The sequence below is a fragment of the Ranitomeya imitator genome, chromosome 2 (genome assembly GCF_032444005.1).
Source record: "Ranitomeya imitator isolate aRanImi1 chromosome 2, aRanImi1.pri, whole genome shotgun sequence".
In the NCBI taxonomy this organism is placed as follows: domain Eukaryota; kingdom Metazoa; phylum Chordata; class Amphibia; order Anura; family Dendrobatidae; genus Ranitomeya; species Ranitomeya imitator.
Window position 1 is genome coordinate 671,672,136 of NC_091283.1, and position 19,498 is coordinate 671,691,633.

The 19,498-nt window shown below is 45.5% G+C and overlaps 2 protein-coding genes across 2 annotated transcripts in view; both read right to left on the reverse strand.

The window, feature by feature from the left end:
* The window catches only part of DRGX (dorsal root ganglia homeobox), a 140,544-nt gene extending 132,661 nt beyond the window's left edge, over positions 1-7,883 (reverse strand). The window contains exons 1-4 of the mRNA XM_069754966.1: positions 7,758-7,883; positions 5,671-5,722; positions 3,245-3,342; positions 1,534-1,635 (exon numbers count right to left, since the gene is read on the reverse strand). Coding sequence (XP_069611067.1) covers positions 1,534-1,635; positions 3,245-3,342; positions 5,671-5,704 — 234 coding nt within the window. The 5' untranslated portion in view covers positions 5,705-5,722; positions 7,758-7,883. The remainder of the gene's footprint in view (positions 1-1,533; positions 1,636-3,244; positions 3,343-5,670; positions 5,723-7,757) is intronic.
* Positions 7,884-14,668: 6,785 nt separating this feature from the next.
* LOC138666793 (uncharacterized) lies at positions 14,669-19,298 on the reverse strand. Its single transcript, XM_069754967.1, has 4 exons — positions 18,226-19,298; positions 17,234-18,187; positions 15,519-15,710; positions 14,669-15,020 (listed from the first exon to the last, which is right to left on the reverse strand). The coding sequence occupies exons 1-4, from the start codon at positions 19,296-19,298 to the stop codon at positions 14,669-14,671; spliced, it is 2,571 nt and encodes an 856-aa protein (XP_069611068.1).
* Between the last annotated feature and the right edge of the window lie 200 nt (positions 19,299-19,498).

A 19,498-nucleotide genomic window follows, 5' to 3' on the forward strand; every position in this document is an offset into this window, starting at 1 on the left:
CGGTGAGCTAACATGGGGCTGAGGGGCTATTGGGCCGTACAGGAATAGGTGGCTTTGAGACATCCTTAATCTATGCTTTATTTGCTCTATGTATAATATGTAACAATCTCTATCTGTAACAACAAACTAAATGATCCTTTTATTAGCTGTGGAACTGCCTAATTGGAAAATTGAAAAAATGCCAGTACCAAAAAATCTTTTAAATACCAAGCCCAGTCCTATTTACAATTTATATGTGTAAGTATAAAAAATAACCGACAAATAAGTATAATTTACAGCTGCCTCAGTCTGACACAGGAGCAATAGCATTAACTCCAATTCGTCACGCCGTAAGCATCAGGCTAGCTTACATTAAACTGGCGAGCCTTAGTGAAAAACTGTACAACACTTAGAAGCCATTCGTGTGTCATCTGATCATTCTTAACTGCTTAATGAGTAGAAGGAATTTGGGGTTTTTTTGCATTCAAGAAAATGCCACACTGATGGTAAAAAAAAGAGTAAATGAATGAAAAATAGATAAGATTTCGATACAGCACACTGATAAAACAATGGTCATTTGTTCCCATTGGCAAGAAAAGGATGTCTGAATGAGGTCTTATTTAGAGATGAGTAAATATGTTCGGAAAACGATCGCCAAATACGAATTTGCCATATTTGTTCCATATTCGTGCTGAATTCATGTTTGACAATTGCAAATACGACAATCATAATCCGAACCGAATATTGAAATATTCGCTCATTTCTAGTCTTATTCTGGCAACCTATTTTACATAGGCAATGTTTAAGAGCTGAAGTTCTCATTGTTTCTTATCCCAAAAAGTGTTTATGGTTCGCAACACTTTAAAAGCCTAAATATGACTGACAAACTCACATTAATATTGAATTAATGATGCAAATGTCATGCACACTTCCCAGTTACCTAAGTAATGCATTTGCACAGTTCACATTTCGCACGTGACAAGTGGGTTGGCATAGGCAGGGGTTGAATTATGAACTTTAAGGCCCTTTCCTAAAAGAAACTGTATGCTAAGAATAAATTACTAATGTCAAACATGGACACCTGTATTTTCTGAGTAAGAAGCATCAGAAATAAATTAAAAAACAAGTAGTATTGCTTTGGATGTTCTGTTTGTTCTTTGACTCAAAGCTACCCTTTATTACTCACACTTTAATAGATCCCTCCAACACGACTCACAATTGAGAAATGTATTTTTGTTTTTACTATTTCTTTTAAATAATTGATTGGTCAGCCATATTAAGTACTGATACCAGGTGTCACCCTGGATGATCTGCGGTAAGGACTCTGGTACTATTCTTCACTTAGGATTCAAAGCAATACATGGGGCCAACCAGCAACAATGGGGTACTGTAGCAGTGGAAACCACTCAAAAACAGTAACGCATCGCCTTCTTAAAGTTACTACAACCCTTAATCAATTTATTTGCACAACATATAAATAAGTAAATAAAATCATGAAACACCCAGCAATGAAATGAGTCTGCCCAGTAAATGTTGACAGCACAGGTTTCTTACCTGCACTCTGGCTTCTGTTAAGTTAATTTTCATGGCAAGCTCTTCTCGAGTGAATACATCAGGATAGTGAGTCTGAGCGAACACAGCTTCTAGTGCTTCCAGCTGCAGCAAAGTAGGCAAAAATCAGCAGAATGAACCCCCAATGGCTAATTTCAAGATTTCAAAGCTAAATAAAGCGGATGGTGGTGGTAGGAGAAATGCCAAGCACATGGAGGGGGTTTAACAAGGTGCAGATAAACTATTGACTTTCTTCTGAATTATTCCAGCTGCTATATAGAGTTTTCAGCTACAGGAATCGAAAACACACCTATGTAGGAAGAATATATAAAATGTCGCAGAGAAGACATTTTCCCTTTTACAGTTTATGCTTGAGGATCATTCCCACTTTCTATTATTTCATTATACCATTCTGAAACTACCAATGCAAAATTAATTCTAATTGAAGTACTTTAAAGCACAGCTGTGTCTGCCGGACTACAAGAGGATTTCTGCTCTGGCTCTGTTAATGCAACCTTTTCATGAAATATGTATGATATATACTGAATATATTCATACTATACACAGGATATATATATAACCCCTCTAAAAAGCTGGTATTATTGGACATTAGAAGTCACTAAGGTGTTGCAATAGGAATAAATATTAGTGAATACGTTGGTAAGGAAATTCTTGCTTTTAACACTTATATAAATTCAACTCAGTTCCTAGTATAAGTCAGCATATAATGTTACTATAGTGTCAAGAATTATTTTTTATATGTAACATAAAATAGTTACAGCTCATTAGATAAGTGGCCATTTGTTTCCATACATATAAAGGTATAGTGGTGCAGATAAGAACAGTCCTTACCCCAAAACATCTAAAACTACATTTTCTTACTCTGGGGTAAAAATAAATAATAATAATAATAAATCAAATTCCTTAAAACTGTATGGTAGGGAACACCTACTTTAACACCCAAAAGAGCATCCCTATGAATTCAGCCTAAATCTAACACTATTCGGTATTGATAGAATAGGGAGTGATTATTTCCAAACATTGTCAGATATTTTTGTTACCGTTACTATTATCATGTCATAATTGTAAAAAAAAACATTCATTTATTGAGACTTCTATATAATGTTTTGGATTTATTTTCTCCTCCTTACATAATTAATTAAATTACCAGTTATATCATGTTACCAACTATCTATTATATAGAATATTTCCCCATGAGGACAAAAAATATGCAATATATTGATAATATAGGGAAAATTCTGTAAAAACAGTTAAAAATGATTATATTCTAACATCACATTAGAGTTGCATTGAGGGAAAAATGCTTTTTTCTTGTGCTCTTCTAAATTACTAAAAAGTTGTTTGAAAACTGACAAAAACCCTAATTTTCCATTCTTAATTAAAAAAAAAAGAGACTCAGAAGCTGGGAAATGTGTCAATGCTTCCCAATACAGTAAGACCTTATATAAGGAGACAGGCCCCCAATATCTATATCTATATCTCAATTATGGAAGTTATGTGACTAAATCTCTTTGTAATCATCTCCTTCATTTACATTTATCTGATATCTGCATTTCTATTTGTCTCAGATCATTGTCTTTTGATCTATTTGAACATCCATTTATCTTTCTATCTTGGATTTACAATTATTACATCATATTCTGTCTATCTACAAAATCAGTTGAACCCTGGTTTCTTCTCAGAGTTGCTATACCTGTTGCAGAGTAAAAGTAGTGCGGTTCCTCCGCTGTTTTCTGCGCAGAAATCCATCATCAAATTCAGTAGCTGAATGTCCCCCGAAGGGAGGAGAACCTACTGAAGACAAGACCCTATATTAGGAATCATCTTGCAGCTTATAGTCCATCTGCCCGTGGCCCTCCTGCCCGTGCCCCACCTGCCCGTGCCCCACCTGCCCGTGGCCCTCCTGCCCGTGCCCCACCTGCCCGTGCCACCACTCTCAGCAGAAGATGCCATGTTCAGCCGGACGACATCCTTCTATCCCGACAAACCAATTGTCTGCCGGCCGGGCCATGGGTGACTTTCCTAACACGATCCGCAAGAATGCACCTCGCTTCCAGGCATCACTTACTCTAACGAATCTCGTGGCTGTAACAACCGAGGAATGGCGGAACTCCGCGGTGAGGGCACCGTGCTGCCATCGGGCAGACCCGGGAATTTGCCCCCGATAATAATTCAGCGCACAGGACTCATGAGAAGGGAGATCGGCGCTAAAATCGATCGCCTAATAGCATCATCAATGATCTCAATTATTAAAGGGCCTCGGCATTGTGTTCCGGGGACGGAGTATTCTACATGCTGTCCGGCATTGCGATATCAAATCAGTCATTTTATGGAATAGGCGCAAAGAATTGTTTCACTCACAGGCTTAAAATTCGTTAATACAAATTCCGAAAGAGACAAAATAACCCTTCAGGAATAGAAGGAAACTAGCCGCAGCTGCTGAACACCTCTTGATTCCAGGGCCAGAGCTGCAGTGATATGTAAAGGCTGCCAGTGATGTGACAATACGCAGACTTTATTTTAATAAAAATCAGGTAAGAAAGATCTAGTATTTAATTAAGTCGATAATTGATTGTATTTATTAATTAGCAGCGTGCTATTATTATTTCCCATGGATGCACCTGAGGCGAAACGTGGGCTTTGTAATTGAGATGAGAGGTTTAACCCCTTGAGGGACAAAAAGGTTCAACAAACATCGCGTGGTAGTGACATTCTGCTGCCGACCCCCACGCATTAGCAGGCTTGTAAAGTCTTTTATTGTTTTCTCTTTTTTCCACAGGATGTTAGTAAAACAACATGAAAGATTGATGTGCTGGAAAAACGGTTCTAGAGCCTGGTAGCTGTGACACAAGGCTGGACAGGGAACATCTGTGTCTCCAGATCATGTACTGCGCCTCGGGCTGTAGTAGGCAGGTGGGAGAGGCAGGGGCAGCCCCCCGTCTGCTGCTCAACCTAATGGAACCAGTTCAGGGCTGCCTATATTGTGAGCCGAGCCGAACACTGGGAGAATGCCCCATACAGGGGGGGAAAGAGAGAGGATTCTCTCCAAAAGAAAAAAGCACCATTATTCACACAAGATTGTCTGTGATAGTTTGTTAGCACTACTATTGGTTAATTACTAATCTTCGAGAGAGAGAGAGACATGGAGAGAGAGAGAGCGAGAGAGAGAGCGAGAGAGAGAGACAGAGAGAGAGACATGGAGAGAGAGAGACATGGAGAGAGAGAGAGAGCGACATGGAGAGAGAGAGAGAGAGAGAGACATGGAGAGAGAGAGAGCGAGAGAGAGAGCGAGAGAGAGAGAGACATGGAGAGAGAGAGACATGGAGAGAGAGAGAGAGCGACATGGAGAGAGAGAGACATGGAGAGAGAGAGAGCGAGAGAGAGAGCGAGAGAGAGAGACAGAGAGAGAGACATGGAGAGAGAGAGACATGGAGAGAGAGAGAGCGACATGGAGAGAGAGAGAGAGAGAGAGAGACATGGAGAGAGAGAGAGCGAGAGAGAGAGCGAGAGAGAGAGACATGGAGAGAGAGAGACATGGAGAGAGAGAGAGAGCGACATGGAGAGAGAGAGACATGGAGAGAGAGAGAGCGAGAGAGCGACATGGAGAGAGAGAGAGAGAGCGACATGGAGAGAGAGAGAGAGCGACATGGAGAGAGAGAGAGAGAGCGACATGGAGAGAGAGAGACATGGAGAGAGAGAGCGAGAGAGAGAGCGAGAGACATGGAGAGAGAGAGCGAGAGAGAGAGATGGAGAGAGAGATAAAATTGTAATGAGAGAGAGAGACATGGAGAGAGAGAGCGAGAGAGAGAGATGGAGAGAGAGATAAAATTGTAATGAGAGAGAGAGACATGGAGAGAGAGAGAGAGAGAGAGAGAGAGAGAGGGATAAAATTGTAATGAGAGAGAGAGATGGATGGATGGATAGATAAAATTGTAATTATACCGTATCAACAAATTCCGCAGCATCTTACAATTAAGCGGAAACATCACGGAACTTGGCATAACTTTTCGTTGTTTAAGTATTTTTATAATTTAAAGAGAGAAGAAAAAAAGCGTGCATCATACGTATAGGGTAGCATTATATTCCTATATGCCAAGGTAATTAAGAGTGTGTTCTTACCTTCCAGCTGAGGGGGGCAGTGGAAGTAAAACATTTCTCTAAGAATTTTCACCTGAAAAAAATATTTTCACAATTGATATATTGATGTAATCTAAATATTGATATACATGTTGTGACAACATATGAAAAGGAATTAGCAAGTTGATAGATTTCCTGAAATAAAAAGATTTAGGAAAGACAGATAGTGGATATTAGATTAATTCTAACAAACACCTAAAAAAGATATAAAATGATGGAGAGATAAACAGTAGATAGAAAGCTATATGGTATATCTATCTATCTATCTATCTATCTATCTATCTATCTATCTATCTATCTATATAAGATAGCTAGATAAAAAGCTATAAGATGGATAAATGGATGTATAGATACTAGATAGATACCCAGAAACGCACATAGATATAAACTAATGGATAGACACAGTCTATATAAATTAAATTGTTCCATCATCACCCTACTGAATAGTAATAAATATCTAAAGAGAAGAATACTTCAGCAAGAATTCAGCAATTTTTGATCAGGTGTGGTGGTCGCCCACTCCACCATACAGTCAGTCTTTATTCAAAAGACATTTCTAATGATGGAGAGAGATAAACTCAGCATAAAGTGACCCGAGACACCAGAGAGCAAAACTTCTGATAGAGTATAGCAATCCAATAAAGAGGACATTCTTTCTGTGGCTGCTTGATTAAAGTCTGAAGCAAAGGTTCGGTGACAGACGGGGACAGTCCGTGCAGCCTCACCTGAAGCGCACAGTGTGTGCAGCCTCACCTGGAGCGCACAGTGTGTGCAGCCTCACCTGGAGGGCACAGTGTGTGCAGCCTCACCTGGAGGGCACAGTGTGTGCAGCCTCACCTGGAGGGCACAGTGTGTGCAGCCTCACCTGGAGCACACAGTGTGTGCAGCCTCACCTGGAGGGCACAGTGTGTGCAGCCTCACCTGGAGGGCACAGTGTGTGCAGCCTCACCTGGAGGGCACAGTGTGTGCAGCCTCACCTGGAGCGCACAGTGTGTGCAGCCTCACCTGGAGGGCACAGTGTGTGCAGCCTCACCTGGAGCACACAGTGTGTGCAGCCTCACCTGGAGGGCACAGTGTGTGCAGCCTCACCTGGAGGGCACAGTGTGTGCAGCCTCACCTGGAGGGCACAGTGTGTGCAGCCTCACCTGGAGCACACAGTGTGTGCAGCCTCACCTGGAGGGCACAGTGTGTGCAGCCTCACCTGGAGGGCACAGTGTGTGCAGCCTCACCTGGAGGGCACAGTGTGTGCAGCCTCACCTGGAGCGCACAGTGTGTGCAGCCTCACCTGGAGGGCACAGTGTGTGCAGCCTCACCTGGAGGGCACAGTGTGTGCAGCCTCACCTGGAGGGCACAGTGTGTGCAGCCTCACCTGGAGGGCACAGTGTGTGCAGCCTCACCTGGAGCGCACAGTGTGTGCAGCCTCACCTGGAGGGCACAGTGTGTGCAGCCTCACCTGGAGGGCACAGTGTGTGCAGCCTCACCTGGAGGGCACAGTGTGTGCAGCCTCACCTGGAGGGCACAGTGTGTGCAGCCTCACCTGGAGCGCACAGTGTGTGCAGCCTCACCTGGAGGGCACAGTGTGTGCAGCCTCACCTGGAGCGCACAGTGTGTGCAGCCTCACCTGGAGGGCACAGTGTGTGCAGCCTCACCTGGAGGGCACAGTGTGTGCAGCCTCACCTGGAGCACACAGTGACTGCAGCCTCACCTGGAGCGCACAGTGTGTGCAGCCTCACCTGGAGCGCACAGTGTGTGCAGCCTCACCTGGAGGGCACAGTGTGTGCAGCCTCACCTGGAGGGCACAGTGTGTGCAGCCTCACCTGGAGCACACAGTGACTGCAGCCTCACCTGGAGCGCACAGTGTGTGCAGCCTCACCTGGAGCGCACAGTGTGTGCAGCCTCACCTGGAGGGCACAGTGTGTGCAGCCTCACCTGGAGGGCAGAGTGTGTGCAGCCTCACCTGGAGCACACAGTGACTGCAGCCTCACCTGGAGCGCACAGTGTGTGCAGCCTCACCTGGAGCGCACAGTGTGTGCAGCCTCACCTATAGCGCACAGTGAGTGTAGCCTTACCTGGTGGGCGCCTTTCTCGGGATGTTCGGTGGTCAGCTGCAGCTAGCCTGACAACTCTATATTACAGTGCGGGTAATGACTTTACAAGTGTGAACTTGCAGTCCAGTGGCAGACAGCAGCGCCGAGATCACCGCAGAGGGCAGGTGAGAAGTGGCAGCAGAGGACCTGAGGCAACTGAGGCTGTGCTTGGAGCTGTCCGCTGCCTAGTGCTGAAGGGCCAGCTGCCGTGTGCGCCTGGATGCCGCCGTGTGCGCCTGGATGCCGCCGTGTGCGCCGGGATGCCGCCGTGTGCGCCGGGAAGCCGCCGTGTGCGCCGGGAAGCCGCCGTGTGCGCCTGGAAGCTGCCGTGTGCGCCTGGAAGCTGCCGTGTGCGCCTGGAAGCTGCCTGCCTCCCAGCACTTGCCTTTATAATCTCACGCATAATTGGCCCTAATCGGATTATTTGCTGCGCTGTGTACAGCCAGTTACATGGATAGGTCTGCTGGGTCCCACTAATGAGTCACGAGTGCAGCGCGTCACGTCCCAGCAAACAGCGAGTCGTTTAAAAGCCCGTTGTCCTGGCGGAAGGCAGAGCAGAGAGCAGATCCTTGGCTGCTGTTGATCACTGATCGGTGGAGGCGTCTGCCCTCACGGGTATGTGCAGAGAGCGGCTCCTTGGCTGCTGTTGATCACTGATCGGTGGAGGCGTCTGCCCTCACGGGTATGTGCAGAGAGCAGCTCCTTGGCTGCTGTTGATCACTGATCGGTGGAGGCGTCTGCCCTCACGGATATGTGCAGAGAGCAGCACACGTGCAACATATGCCGGCTTTCTAGTTTGTGCAGAATGAATGAGTGCTGATGAGTCCATGCTCCGTCAGTACGGGGGTCTTGTATGTGGCCGTCCTGGGGTCTCTGGAGGGTACTGTACTCACAGGGTTGTGCTGATCGTGCCCCCTGGGCGCTGAGGCCCAGATTGCTGCTGGCAATCAGCCGCCTAATGTCAGTGTGAATGGCTGCCAGGGAGCGCCGGGCGCAGAGCTGCGCTTTGGAAGCGGCAGCACAGACAAGTTTGATTTTGTTCTCAGCATGGGGCGGCGGGATTTATAGCCTTCCTCCCCTGTAAATAATATGCAGCGGGACCCCAGCAATTAGTTTTTAAAATGCATCGGAGACAGCGAAAGCCGAAGAAGGGAGGGATGGATGGATGGAGAGCGATCTCAGCTCAAGCCCCAAAGTATCCAAGCCTGAAACATTCAAGTCAGAGGCGACTGATTGGATCAGATCACATAAACCGAAAAAAGGAAAAAAAACTGCGTAATGGCACCTAATTGGTTCTGTAATAGCATTACACAAGGATAATAGCCTGTTATGGCCCTCTGAACTATTAAGAGCTTCCCTGGCGCATTGCCTTGATGATATTAAAGGGGAAATCTAATGATATTTTGGTTATTAAATGCGTGTAATTAATTTATGCACCACTGAAAATAAAGTTTGCCTGATGACCCACTCAAGATACATCAGGAGATCTAAAGTCAGACAGCTGTTGATAGGCTGCTGTTGTCTGCCTGGTGTCTAGACTGTTAGTTCTAGGGTCAGGAATAAGAAGAGTTAATATTTGATAAACCTGGAAATATTCAATGTATAGTGTGGTGTAACACTGGGGTGAATGGCAGAATTGTGGCATGTCCTTCACTCGTCAGTCCCATCTTGGAATCAGGGGTTAAAACAGGTCGAAATGTGAAGCAGAGACAACACCCCTGGTGTTTACCTTTCAAGTGTTGGTGTGAGTCTTGGATGGGTAATAATCAATGTGTTTATACAACAAACGTTGCTGAAATAGATTACTTCACACAGACTCCGTCCATTAGGAGGAAGCTTTTCAGGAATTCACTAGGGAATATATTAGTTTTTCCATTTAAGAAAATGGAATGTACACCCAGGTGAAGTCCTTGTCAGGCTATCCTTCTGGGGATACAGAAAGGAAGCGATGAAGAATTCCAGAAAGTTAGAAAATAATGAATATCACACAACACGTACAAATATATGAATAATCTATGCTTAAGGAATAGAAGGGGAATATCCAGCGAAGGATAGAAATCACGCATCTGGTGTTAGCTATAATGAGAATATTCAAAATGTCAAGAAAATAAAAGAGGTCTGCACATACAAGCCTTTTTTGCTACGCTAAGCAAGTAGACTTTTGTTTGAAGGCAAAAGTCTTAGCTAGGCTTTCCTTCACAGGTTTAATGTATTGCTTTAGCCCTGTAGCTAAATACCCTGGCCAGGCAAAATGGCAGTTCAGGCCTTTGTACACGTTGGATCGCTGTCAGTTACACCATGGTTTGACCGACAGCGATCTCACACGAAGCCCCCATACACACACAGGCTTGGTGACGTCCTGCTGCATTCTCTACGAGAGCGGCTGCCACACTCCGCTGACAAAGGCTTATCGCCATGGAGAAGAAAACATTCAGCAGTCCAAATCCTTCTGTCCAGGGAGAGTGGGAGACCCTCCATACACATTATACGTTCAGCAATCCCGCCAATATTAGCAGATTCATCCGATTTTAGTTGAAGTGCAAAGGGATCTTTACAAAAAATAAGGGCCCCCATATACATTAGACTAAAGTCTGAAGTCACTGATATTGAGACAGGATCAAGCAGACAGTCTGACATGTATGTGGCCCCTGATAGCAAATCCTTATCTCCCCCAAGAATCATCTATGTCCAATTTCAGACAGCCAATCCTATTGTTCTCTAAGATATAAGCAACCGCCAGAGGCGTCTGGCAGCACCTTTCACATAAAGAACACAGCAGTGCTCGGAAATGCTCCTATGTATGTTGAAGTCAGGCGAGATAGCTGACGGATGAATGATCTAAATTGTCTGGGGGGCTTAAGCATGCCTCATGCATTACAGCTGTTTTGGCAGGTTACATAGTTTTGTGTTTGATCTGCAGACAGTACAATTAAACTTGAAAAGGAGAAAACAGCTCCCCCATTTATTGTTCCCATTTGCTATAGTACAGTAGATGATGCTTGTAGGGTAATTAGGCTGCAGCAATCTCAACCTTAGTAGCTAATCCAGCACTCATGGATTCAAATCCACATTCTGCTTTATTTCATCATATCAACATATTCCAAAGTGGTCCAATAACAGCTGAGGAGTGTAAAGCTCAGCTCAGCTTCTTAGTCATAGCTTTACATCATCATCTCATGAAGAAATAAAAGAGGGTGCAGGTATTAACCCTTCAGTGTGGCATGATTTACATAGTTTTTGATCTGCAGTTATGCGTTATTTTGGTGGATGACCATACTGCCTTTTGGATCTTGTTGATAATCTATTCTGCTTCTATCAGTTGTTTACCTTTCTATCTCCTTAGATATAACATGTACTAACTGCAAGTGGCCTTTTCCGATATGTTGTAAGATGAGAGCTGTACCTGTGTATTGTGCAAACTACAAATTTCACAAAAGTGAATTACTAGAGATGAGCGAACCTTTCAAGGTTTGGTTCGATTCGCCGAACGTTTAGACATTCGCCAAATATGTTCTCCGAACGGTTCGATGAACTTACCCAAGCCTAATTAGATTCAATGGGAGGCCAAATCAAGCGCATACACAACTTAAGGGGTGACAAAGAGCTTCTCAAACAGCTAAAATTAGGGGCAGACACCATGAAAACCGGCATCAATTGACCCAAAGTAGAAATTTACAAATGGCACAGCAGCAGTCAGCCATGGGCCATGCATCAGGTATCAGGGTCTGGGACAGAATTTACAGCTTTGCATTGAAGTTTCAATGAGGACCTGGTGGTTAAGCGAGCTGTATAAGCCTTCTTAGCTGGGAACCCTGATACCTCATGCAACACCTCCTTTTTTTTTCCAGCTACACTCAGATGGCACAAACATCAGTTTCGTACAGTAGTGTTGGTAGAAAAATGTAAGTAAAGTAACACCGGTTGTTGACTGACCAATTGACCCACAGCGGAATCTTTTATAATGGCACAGAAGCAGTCAGCCATTGGCCATATATGAGGTATCGTGGTCTAGGCCAGCCTTTACAATGTGGATTTGAAGTTTCAATGAAGACTTGATGGTTAAGGGAGCGGTGTAAGCCGACTTAGCTGGGAGCCCTGACATCTCATGCAACACCTCCATTTTTTTTTCCTGCCACGCTCAGATGGCACAAACATTAGTTTCATACACTACTTTTGGTTGAAAGTTTGGCACGATATAGTGCTCCATACAAAATAATGAGACCATATATTGTTCCATACAGAATAATAGACCCCTATAATGCTCTGTACAGAATAATGAGCCCCAAATATTGCTCCATACAGAATAATGAGTCCCATATATAGTAACATAGTAACATAGTTAGTAAGGCCGAAAAAAGACATTTGTCCATCCAGTTCAGCCTATATTCCATCATAATAAATCCCCAGATCTACGTCCTTCTACAGAACCTAATAATTGTATGATACAATATTGTTCTGCTCCAGGAAGACATTCAGGCCTCTCTTGAACCCCTCGACTGAGTTCGCCATCACCACCTCCTCAGGCAAGCAATTCCAGATTCTCACTGCCCTAACAGTAAAGAATCCTCTTCTATGTTGGTGGAAAAACCTTCTCTCCTCCAGACGCAAAGAATGCCCCCTTGTGCCCGTCACCTTCCTTGCTATAATCAGATCCTCAGCGAGATATTTGTATTGTCCCCTTATATACTTATACATGGTTATTAGATCGCCCCTCAGTCGTCTTTTTTCTAGACTAAATAATCCTAATTTCCCTAATCTATCTGGGTATTGTAGTTCTCCCATCCCCTTTATTAATTTTGTTGCCCTTCTTTGTACTCTCTCTAGTTCCATTATATCGTTCCTGAGCACCGGTGCCCAAAACTGGACACCGTACTCCATGTGCGGTCTAACTAGGGATCTGTACAGAGGCAGTATAATGCTCTCATCATGTGTATCCAGACCTCTTTTAATGCACCCCATGATCCTGTTTGCCTTGGCAGCTGCTGCCTGGCACTGGCTGTTCCAGGTAAGTTTATCATTAACTAGGATCCCCAAGTCCTTCTCCCTGTCAGATTTCCCCAGTCGTTTCCCGTTCAGTGTGTAATGGTGAGATTGATTCCTTCTTCCCATGTGTATAACCTTGCATTTATCATTGTTAAACCTCATCTGCCACCTTTCAGCCCAAGTTTCCAACTTATCCAGATCCATCTGTAGCAGAATACTCCTAGCAGAATATTGCTCCATAAAGTATAATGAGCCACATATAATGCTCCATACAGTATTATGAGCCCCATATAATGCTCCATACAGAATGGGCCCCATATAATGTTCCATTCAGAATAGGCCCCATATAATGCTCCTTACAGTATATGATAGGCCCCATATATTGCTCCAAATAGAATGGGTCCCATATAATGCGCTACATATAAAGGGCCCTGTTATGGATCCCTCTCCGTGCTGTCACTAATTAGTTATGTATCCGCTCTCAGCACGTGATTTGGGGTTGTGCCTGCAAGGGTTAATCTATCTCCCCACTCTCAGTCCAGCATTCAACCTCTGTCCTATGCTGTGATGGGAGCATAAATCACACACCGACCCAGGCCACACACCCACTCATACATGCTGCCACCACTCACCGAATGCACAGGCGATGAGTCCCGGACTATTACTAATACTGACTACCACTCATAAGGCTCACACAGTTTAATGCTATGGATTCTTTAGAACTTTCAAGGTTCAACTTGTTAAAGTTTTGTGCTTTAATACAAAAAGGTCCAGTGCTTACAGTAAGAGAAAGGTATAAAAATATGATAATAAAAAGACAACTATGCAAAACAGTACAAAATAAACAGGAGAAAACTTACAGAATTAGCTAACTTGTAGTCTGCTTCTACTCCCTGAGGGGTGGTTAATATGGAGTTGGTGGAACACATCAGCTTCCCAGGCTGCCCTCACATGTGAACAATTTAGAATGTATACAAGCCAAATCCAAATTTATAGAGTCAACCTGGAGGTCAGATTTCTAGACCAGCCCCTCAAGTTGATATTCTAATTGCTTGTTTTTGATTGGACCACGGCCTTGCCCCCAATGAATATATTATTTCTCTGAGATTCTTCCTGTAAAGTGACATCTCTCTTCCAAAGAGCTAGGAGGTGTCAAATGTTCCCTTTCTTCTTGGTTCCCTGCATGACCCCCTGGTGAGATTTGGAGACAGAAGTCTGCTGTCTCAGGAAAATACGCATTAACACCTGGGTGAGACCTGCAGCCTTCAGTACAGATGTTACATTATTACTAGTCAAACAATAAACCTATACATAGTTCACTGCACATATATATATATATATATATATATATATATATATATATATATATATATATATATATATATATATATATATATATATACATATTTCACCACACCTCCCTCCTTATGAACGTGCATGGGGGTTGACTTACAGGTCAGCTCCCGAGCACGCATCTGGTTCTGCTCCACCTTGGCGGGATAGGCCATCAGCATTGCCATGATCGACTCCCTTCTTATGCTGAATTGTGAAATCATATTGCTGTAATATCAGACTCCATCTAAGCAATTTCCCTTTGTCCCCAACTACTCTGTTGAGCCAACTCAATGGGTTATGATCTGTCATCATGGTGAAGTTGCGCACATAGAGATATGGTTGCAGCTACTGCAGAGCCCACACAATTGCCAAACATGTCTTTTCAATGGTGGCATAAGCCACTTCCCCGGGCAAGGGTACCTGCCAATATCCCCTACTTAGGTCCATGATGGTGAGGTACGATGCTTTAGATAGGTACTCTAACAGCTCGTCTATCCTCGGCATGGGGTAGACCTCACATGTAGTTAGTACATTTAATTTCCTGTAGTCTACACAGAACCGGGTAGTACAGTCATTTATTGGGACAAGAACCACAGGCGAGACCCAGGCACTCTGGGATTTTGTATCACCGTGAGGTTCAGCATCTCTTCTACCTGTTCCCTTATGTGTGCCTTCACCTCTGCTGACACACGGTATGAAGACTGCCATACTGGGGGATTAGTACCAGTGTCCACATGGTGAGCTGCTAAGTGCATCCTCCTAGGCTCCCCTGTGAAGACTTCGGTGAACTCACTGAGCGCCCCCATCAGCTCAGACCTCTGAATGTGGGATAGCTCAGGGTTAAACTCTGCTGACTCCAGGAACTCCATGTACTGAGTCTCGCCCCCCACATCTAGTAACAGTTCAGGCTCCCCCTCTTCAGGCAGGCTACAGACAGGTAAGACACAGGTCTCCTTGTCATGATGATCCTTCAGCATTTTCACATGAAATACTTTCTGACGCTTTGCATGCTCATCTAGTGTCACCACATAAATAACATCATTTAACCACTTATGTACAGTGTATGGTCCATCCCATGCGGCCTGCAATTGATTCTGTAACATAGGGACCAACACCAAAACCTTCTGCCCCTCCTCGTAGGCCCTCAGTCTGGCATTACGGTCGGTCGTACAAGAACTTCTGGTTGATTTGGGCCTGGGTCACGTTCTCATGGGCCAGGTTGCTCAGTTTTTGCATTCTCTCTCTCTGAGCCGCAGCACATATTCAACCACTGAGACTCCCGTAGTTTTGGGGTCATCCTCCCAACAGTCCTTAATCAAATCAAGTGGCCCCATGACCCTCCTCCAATAAACCAGTTCAAAGGGGGAGAATCCTGTAGACTCCTGGGGTAACTCTCTGTAGGCAAACAACAGATGGGGGAGGTACCGCTCCCAGTCTCTCCCTTCAGTCTCCACCAGCATTTTGAGCATTTGCTTTAATGTCCCATTAAAACACTTGCAGAGTCCGTTGGTTTGGGGATGATAGGCGCTGGCCACAACATGCTGCACTTGTATTTTCTCGCAGAGGCTTTCCATTAGAACGGACATGAACTGGGTTCCCTGATCGGTTAACATTTCCCTGGGGAAACCCACGTTAGAGAACACAGTCAGTAAAGCATCCGCCACTTTGTCTGCTCGGATGGAGGACAGTGCCACAGCTTCCGGGTATCATGTAGCATAGTCCACCACTGTGAGGATGTACTTTCTGCCCGAGCTGCTAGGGATTGCAAGTGGCCCTATGATATCCACAGCCACTCGCTGGAAAGGCTCATCGATCACGGGCAGTGTTATCAATGGAGCTTTCGGTATATTCCCGGACTTTCCAACTCTCTGACAAACTACACATGATCGACAGTAATTGGCAATATCTGTCCCCATCTTGGGCCAATAGAAGTTATGTGTCAGGCGAGTTTTAAGCCCCCAGTAAAAGAAGTGACAGCGCTCCATCCGGGTGTAATCCAAATCAGCAATTTTATTCAAGCCATAAAAACAGCAGACAGCAACGTTTCGACCCTGTGGGTCTTTATCAAGCATGTCTATCAGTACAAGGGGTCGGCTTTAAATAGTATATGTGCCACACAGGGCACCAATCACTAGTAAGACGCCCCCCACCACATAATTAGCAGTATATAAAAATAGAAACACACATCAGACATATACCCAATAAAAATCTCCCCGTCCCGGTACTTAACATGTGTCCATAATGTAAATATCCCCCATATATAGATATGAAAACAACACAATTCATCAGGGTTCCGGCTGTCAAACACAGGAGGCGTAGTCATCTTAGACCTGTCTTCCAATCATGACAGGTCTAAGATGACTACGCCTCCTGTGTCTTACTAGTGATTGGTGCCCTGTGTGGAACATATACTATTTAAAGCCGACCCCTTGTACTGATAGACATGCTTGATAAAGACCCACAGGGTCGAAACGTTGCTGTCTGCTGTTTTTATGGCTTGAATAAAATTGCTGATTTGGATTACACCCGGATGGAGCGCTGTCACTTCTTTTACTTTGAACTTTCGATGGTCCTAGTTGGTTCCCTGGACCTGGACGGGCGCTCCAGCTTGTGAAGTGCGGTTAGCCATTTTGTTTGTTTGAGCTTTAAGCCCCCGTCTCACATAGCGAGATCGCTGCTGAGTCACAAGTTTTGTGACGCAACAGTGATCTCAGTAGCGATCTCGCTATGTGTGACACGTAGCAGCGACCAGGCCCCTGCTGTGAGATCGCTGGTCGTGTCGGAATGGCCTGGACCATTTTTTGATCGTTGAGGTCCCGCTGGGTAGCACACATCGCTGTGTTTGACACCTTACCAACGACCTCGTTGACAGGACGTCCCATTGAATCATCATGAAATAGCATCGTTCTACAGGTCGCTACAGGTCGCTACAGTTCGCCGCATCGCTGCTGCGTCGTTGGGGAGATCGCACTGTGTGACATCTCACCAGCGACCACATAGCGACGCAGCAACGATCCCTGACAGGTCGTATCGTTGTCGGGATCGCTTAAGCGTCGCTATGTGTGACGGGGCCTTTAGTCTTTTGTATTCCAAGGTGTCCGGCCAGAGGAATTTCATGGGCAATTCTCAGTAATTGTTACCTAAATGGATAAGGGACGATTAGCCGCCTTTCATAGTCCCAAGATTCTGTAGTACCCGTGGGGAGTGTCTCTTTATACAGTCTGCCCTGGTCCCAGTATACTCTCTCTTTGTCAGAAGCAGCAGGGGGTCGTTCTGCAAGGCATCTGAGCTCCTCCAGACTGACATCTGTCCACAGGGCCTCCTGGAAGCTCTGACTGTCAGTCTGCAGGCCCTGGCCTAGAGTGACGACCAGGCCCTGGTCTGAAGCTGAGTCTTCAGTGTCTGTTATCAGGGACCTTGTTGGGCCTGCCATTTGAGGAGGCTCCGGGGCCACAGTATGGGCCTCCTGTTCTGGCAGTTCTATCTGAGACTCATCCTCTAATCTCTGGGCCTGAGTCTGAGCTGCAGCTTGACTCTGGGTCACGGCTGCCACATATGTACAGTCCTGTGCATTGGGACATTTTCCCTCCTCGCACAGGATCTCAGGTGGGTCACTTGCTTCCACCTTCTCTGTAGCATTTACATGCAAGGAAGGAACATAGTGGGACACCATCCTCCCCAGGTCAGTGCCTAGCAACACATTGGTGGGGATAGCCTCTGATACTCCCACTTCTCTCAATCCTTTCCCTGCTCCCCAGTTCAGGTACACACGTGCCATGGGCATGACAGGGCTGACCCCTTCAATCCCAGTTATAGACCTAGTCTTTCCTGATATGATATCGGCAGGGGTTATCATGGCTGGACGCATCAGGGTCACCTCTGCCTCAGTGTCCCTGAGACCAATGGTGACTTTATTGCCAACAGTGACAGATTGACAGTTCTCATTAGCCCTCGCATCAGAGCCGGCCACAAAGAGGACAGACGGTGGGGACACAGATGGCTTTGTGGTTGTAGTTGGGCGTTTCTCCCTATGAGGGCAGACAGCGCTAACATGTCCCACTTTGTTGTAGGAGAAGCACCGGCGTTCATTGTGACGGGGTGTGCGACAGAGCAAGCAGGGACGGCAGACCGGTGAATAATCCTATTCCCCGGGTTCCCATAGGAGGTGGGCTTGGACAGCACTGGTGATCGGCCGGCAGAGGGAGAAGGGTCCCCTTTTGGCTTACCTCCCTTCCAATTACATCCCGATGGCTTCCACACCTCAGGCATCCTGTTAGCCACATAGCAGTCCGCAATCTTTGCAGCCTGATCCGCACTTTGAGGCTCCCGATCACACACAAATTGTCGTACATCCGTGGGGCACATGTGAAGAAATTTATCCTTGACTGTGAGATCCATAAAGTCCTCAAAACTGGTAACAGAAAGTCCCCTGATCCATTGGTGGAACGTGGTCCTCAAGGTGCTCACAACATCTGCATAGCTGTCAGTTGATCCACGTTGTAGGTTCCGGAACTTTCTCCGATACACTTCTGGTGTTAGGTTGTATTTCCTGATCAGGGCCTTTTTTATGGCCTCATAGTTCCCATCTAGCTCTGGTGGGAGGCCAGCAAAAACTTCCAGGGCTTTGACTCTCAACCCTGAGGTTAGATACTGCGCCCACTGCTCACGGGCTAGATGGTATTGTCTGCAGGTTTTTTCAAACTCCCAAAGGAAAGTATCTAAGTCCGTATCCTTCTCCAACACAGGGAAGTTTTCCAGATGAGGTCTCCTTGGATTTATGTCCCGGAAGGGGGTTATCTGTGGACTGATACCCCTCTCGATTTGAGTCATCTGAAGCTTGAAAGCTCTGTCCTCCCGGCGTTCTGCAGCAGCAGCCTCTCGGTACTGTAGAATAAGCTGCATGTGCAGATTGGGATCACTTATTCCCAGCTCTTGTAAGGCCATTTGCAAAGTAAAGTCCATAGGCTCCTTAGCACTGGCATTGCTGACACTTCCTTCAGGCATCTCCAGTGCAAGAGCTGGCATTGCTCGGGCTCTTTGAGATGAATTCTCACATTGCCCAGATGTTCCAGCACTTTGCTCCATGTCCTGCTCGACCAAGGCGCGTATCAGCAGCTCTCTGGATCTGTCAGCTGTCTCTATTCCTCTCTGCTCACAGAGGCTGGTCAGAGCCTCTTTGCTCTGTTTCTTGTACTGGGCTGCCATATCGATGAGCAGCCTGTGCCAAATAAAAGATAGAAAAGAAAAAGCGGGAGGGGAAACTGTTTGCAGGTATGTCTAAGTAAACACTGAGTTGAACCTTGTAGAACTGGTGCATACCTCACAAGGATACCAATTCATTAGTACAGGGAATAATTGCTTAAACCATGCACTAATGCACTAATAGAAATAATTCTATCCCACCG

What these genes read in the sequence shown, in the direction of transcription:
- LOC138666793 (XM_069754967.1), bottom strand. Translation starts at nt 19,298, where the DNA reads ATGGCAGCCCAGTACAAGAAACAGAGCAAAGAGGCTCTGACCAGCCTC. An exon ending in CCGGGGAATAGGATTATTCA is followed by an intron (nt 18,188 to 18,225) that starts CCGGTCTGCCGT and finishes TCGCACACCCCG; the next exon opens with TCACAATGAACGCCGGTGCT. An exon ending in GAAGGGAGAGACTGGGAGCG is followed by an intron (nt 15,021 to 15,518) that starts GTACCTCCCCCA and finishes ACCTGTCTGTAG; the next exon opens with CCTGCCTGAAGAGGGGGAGC.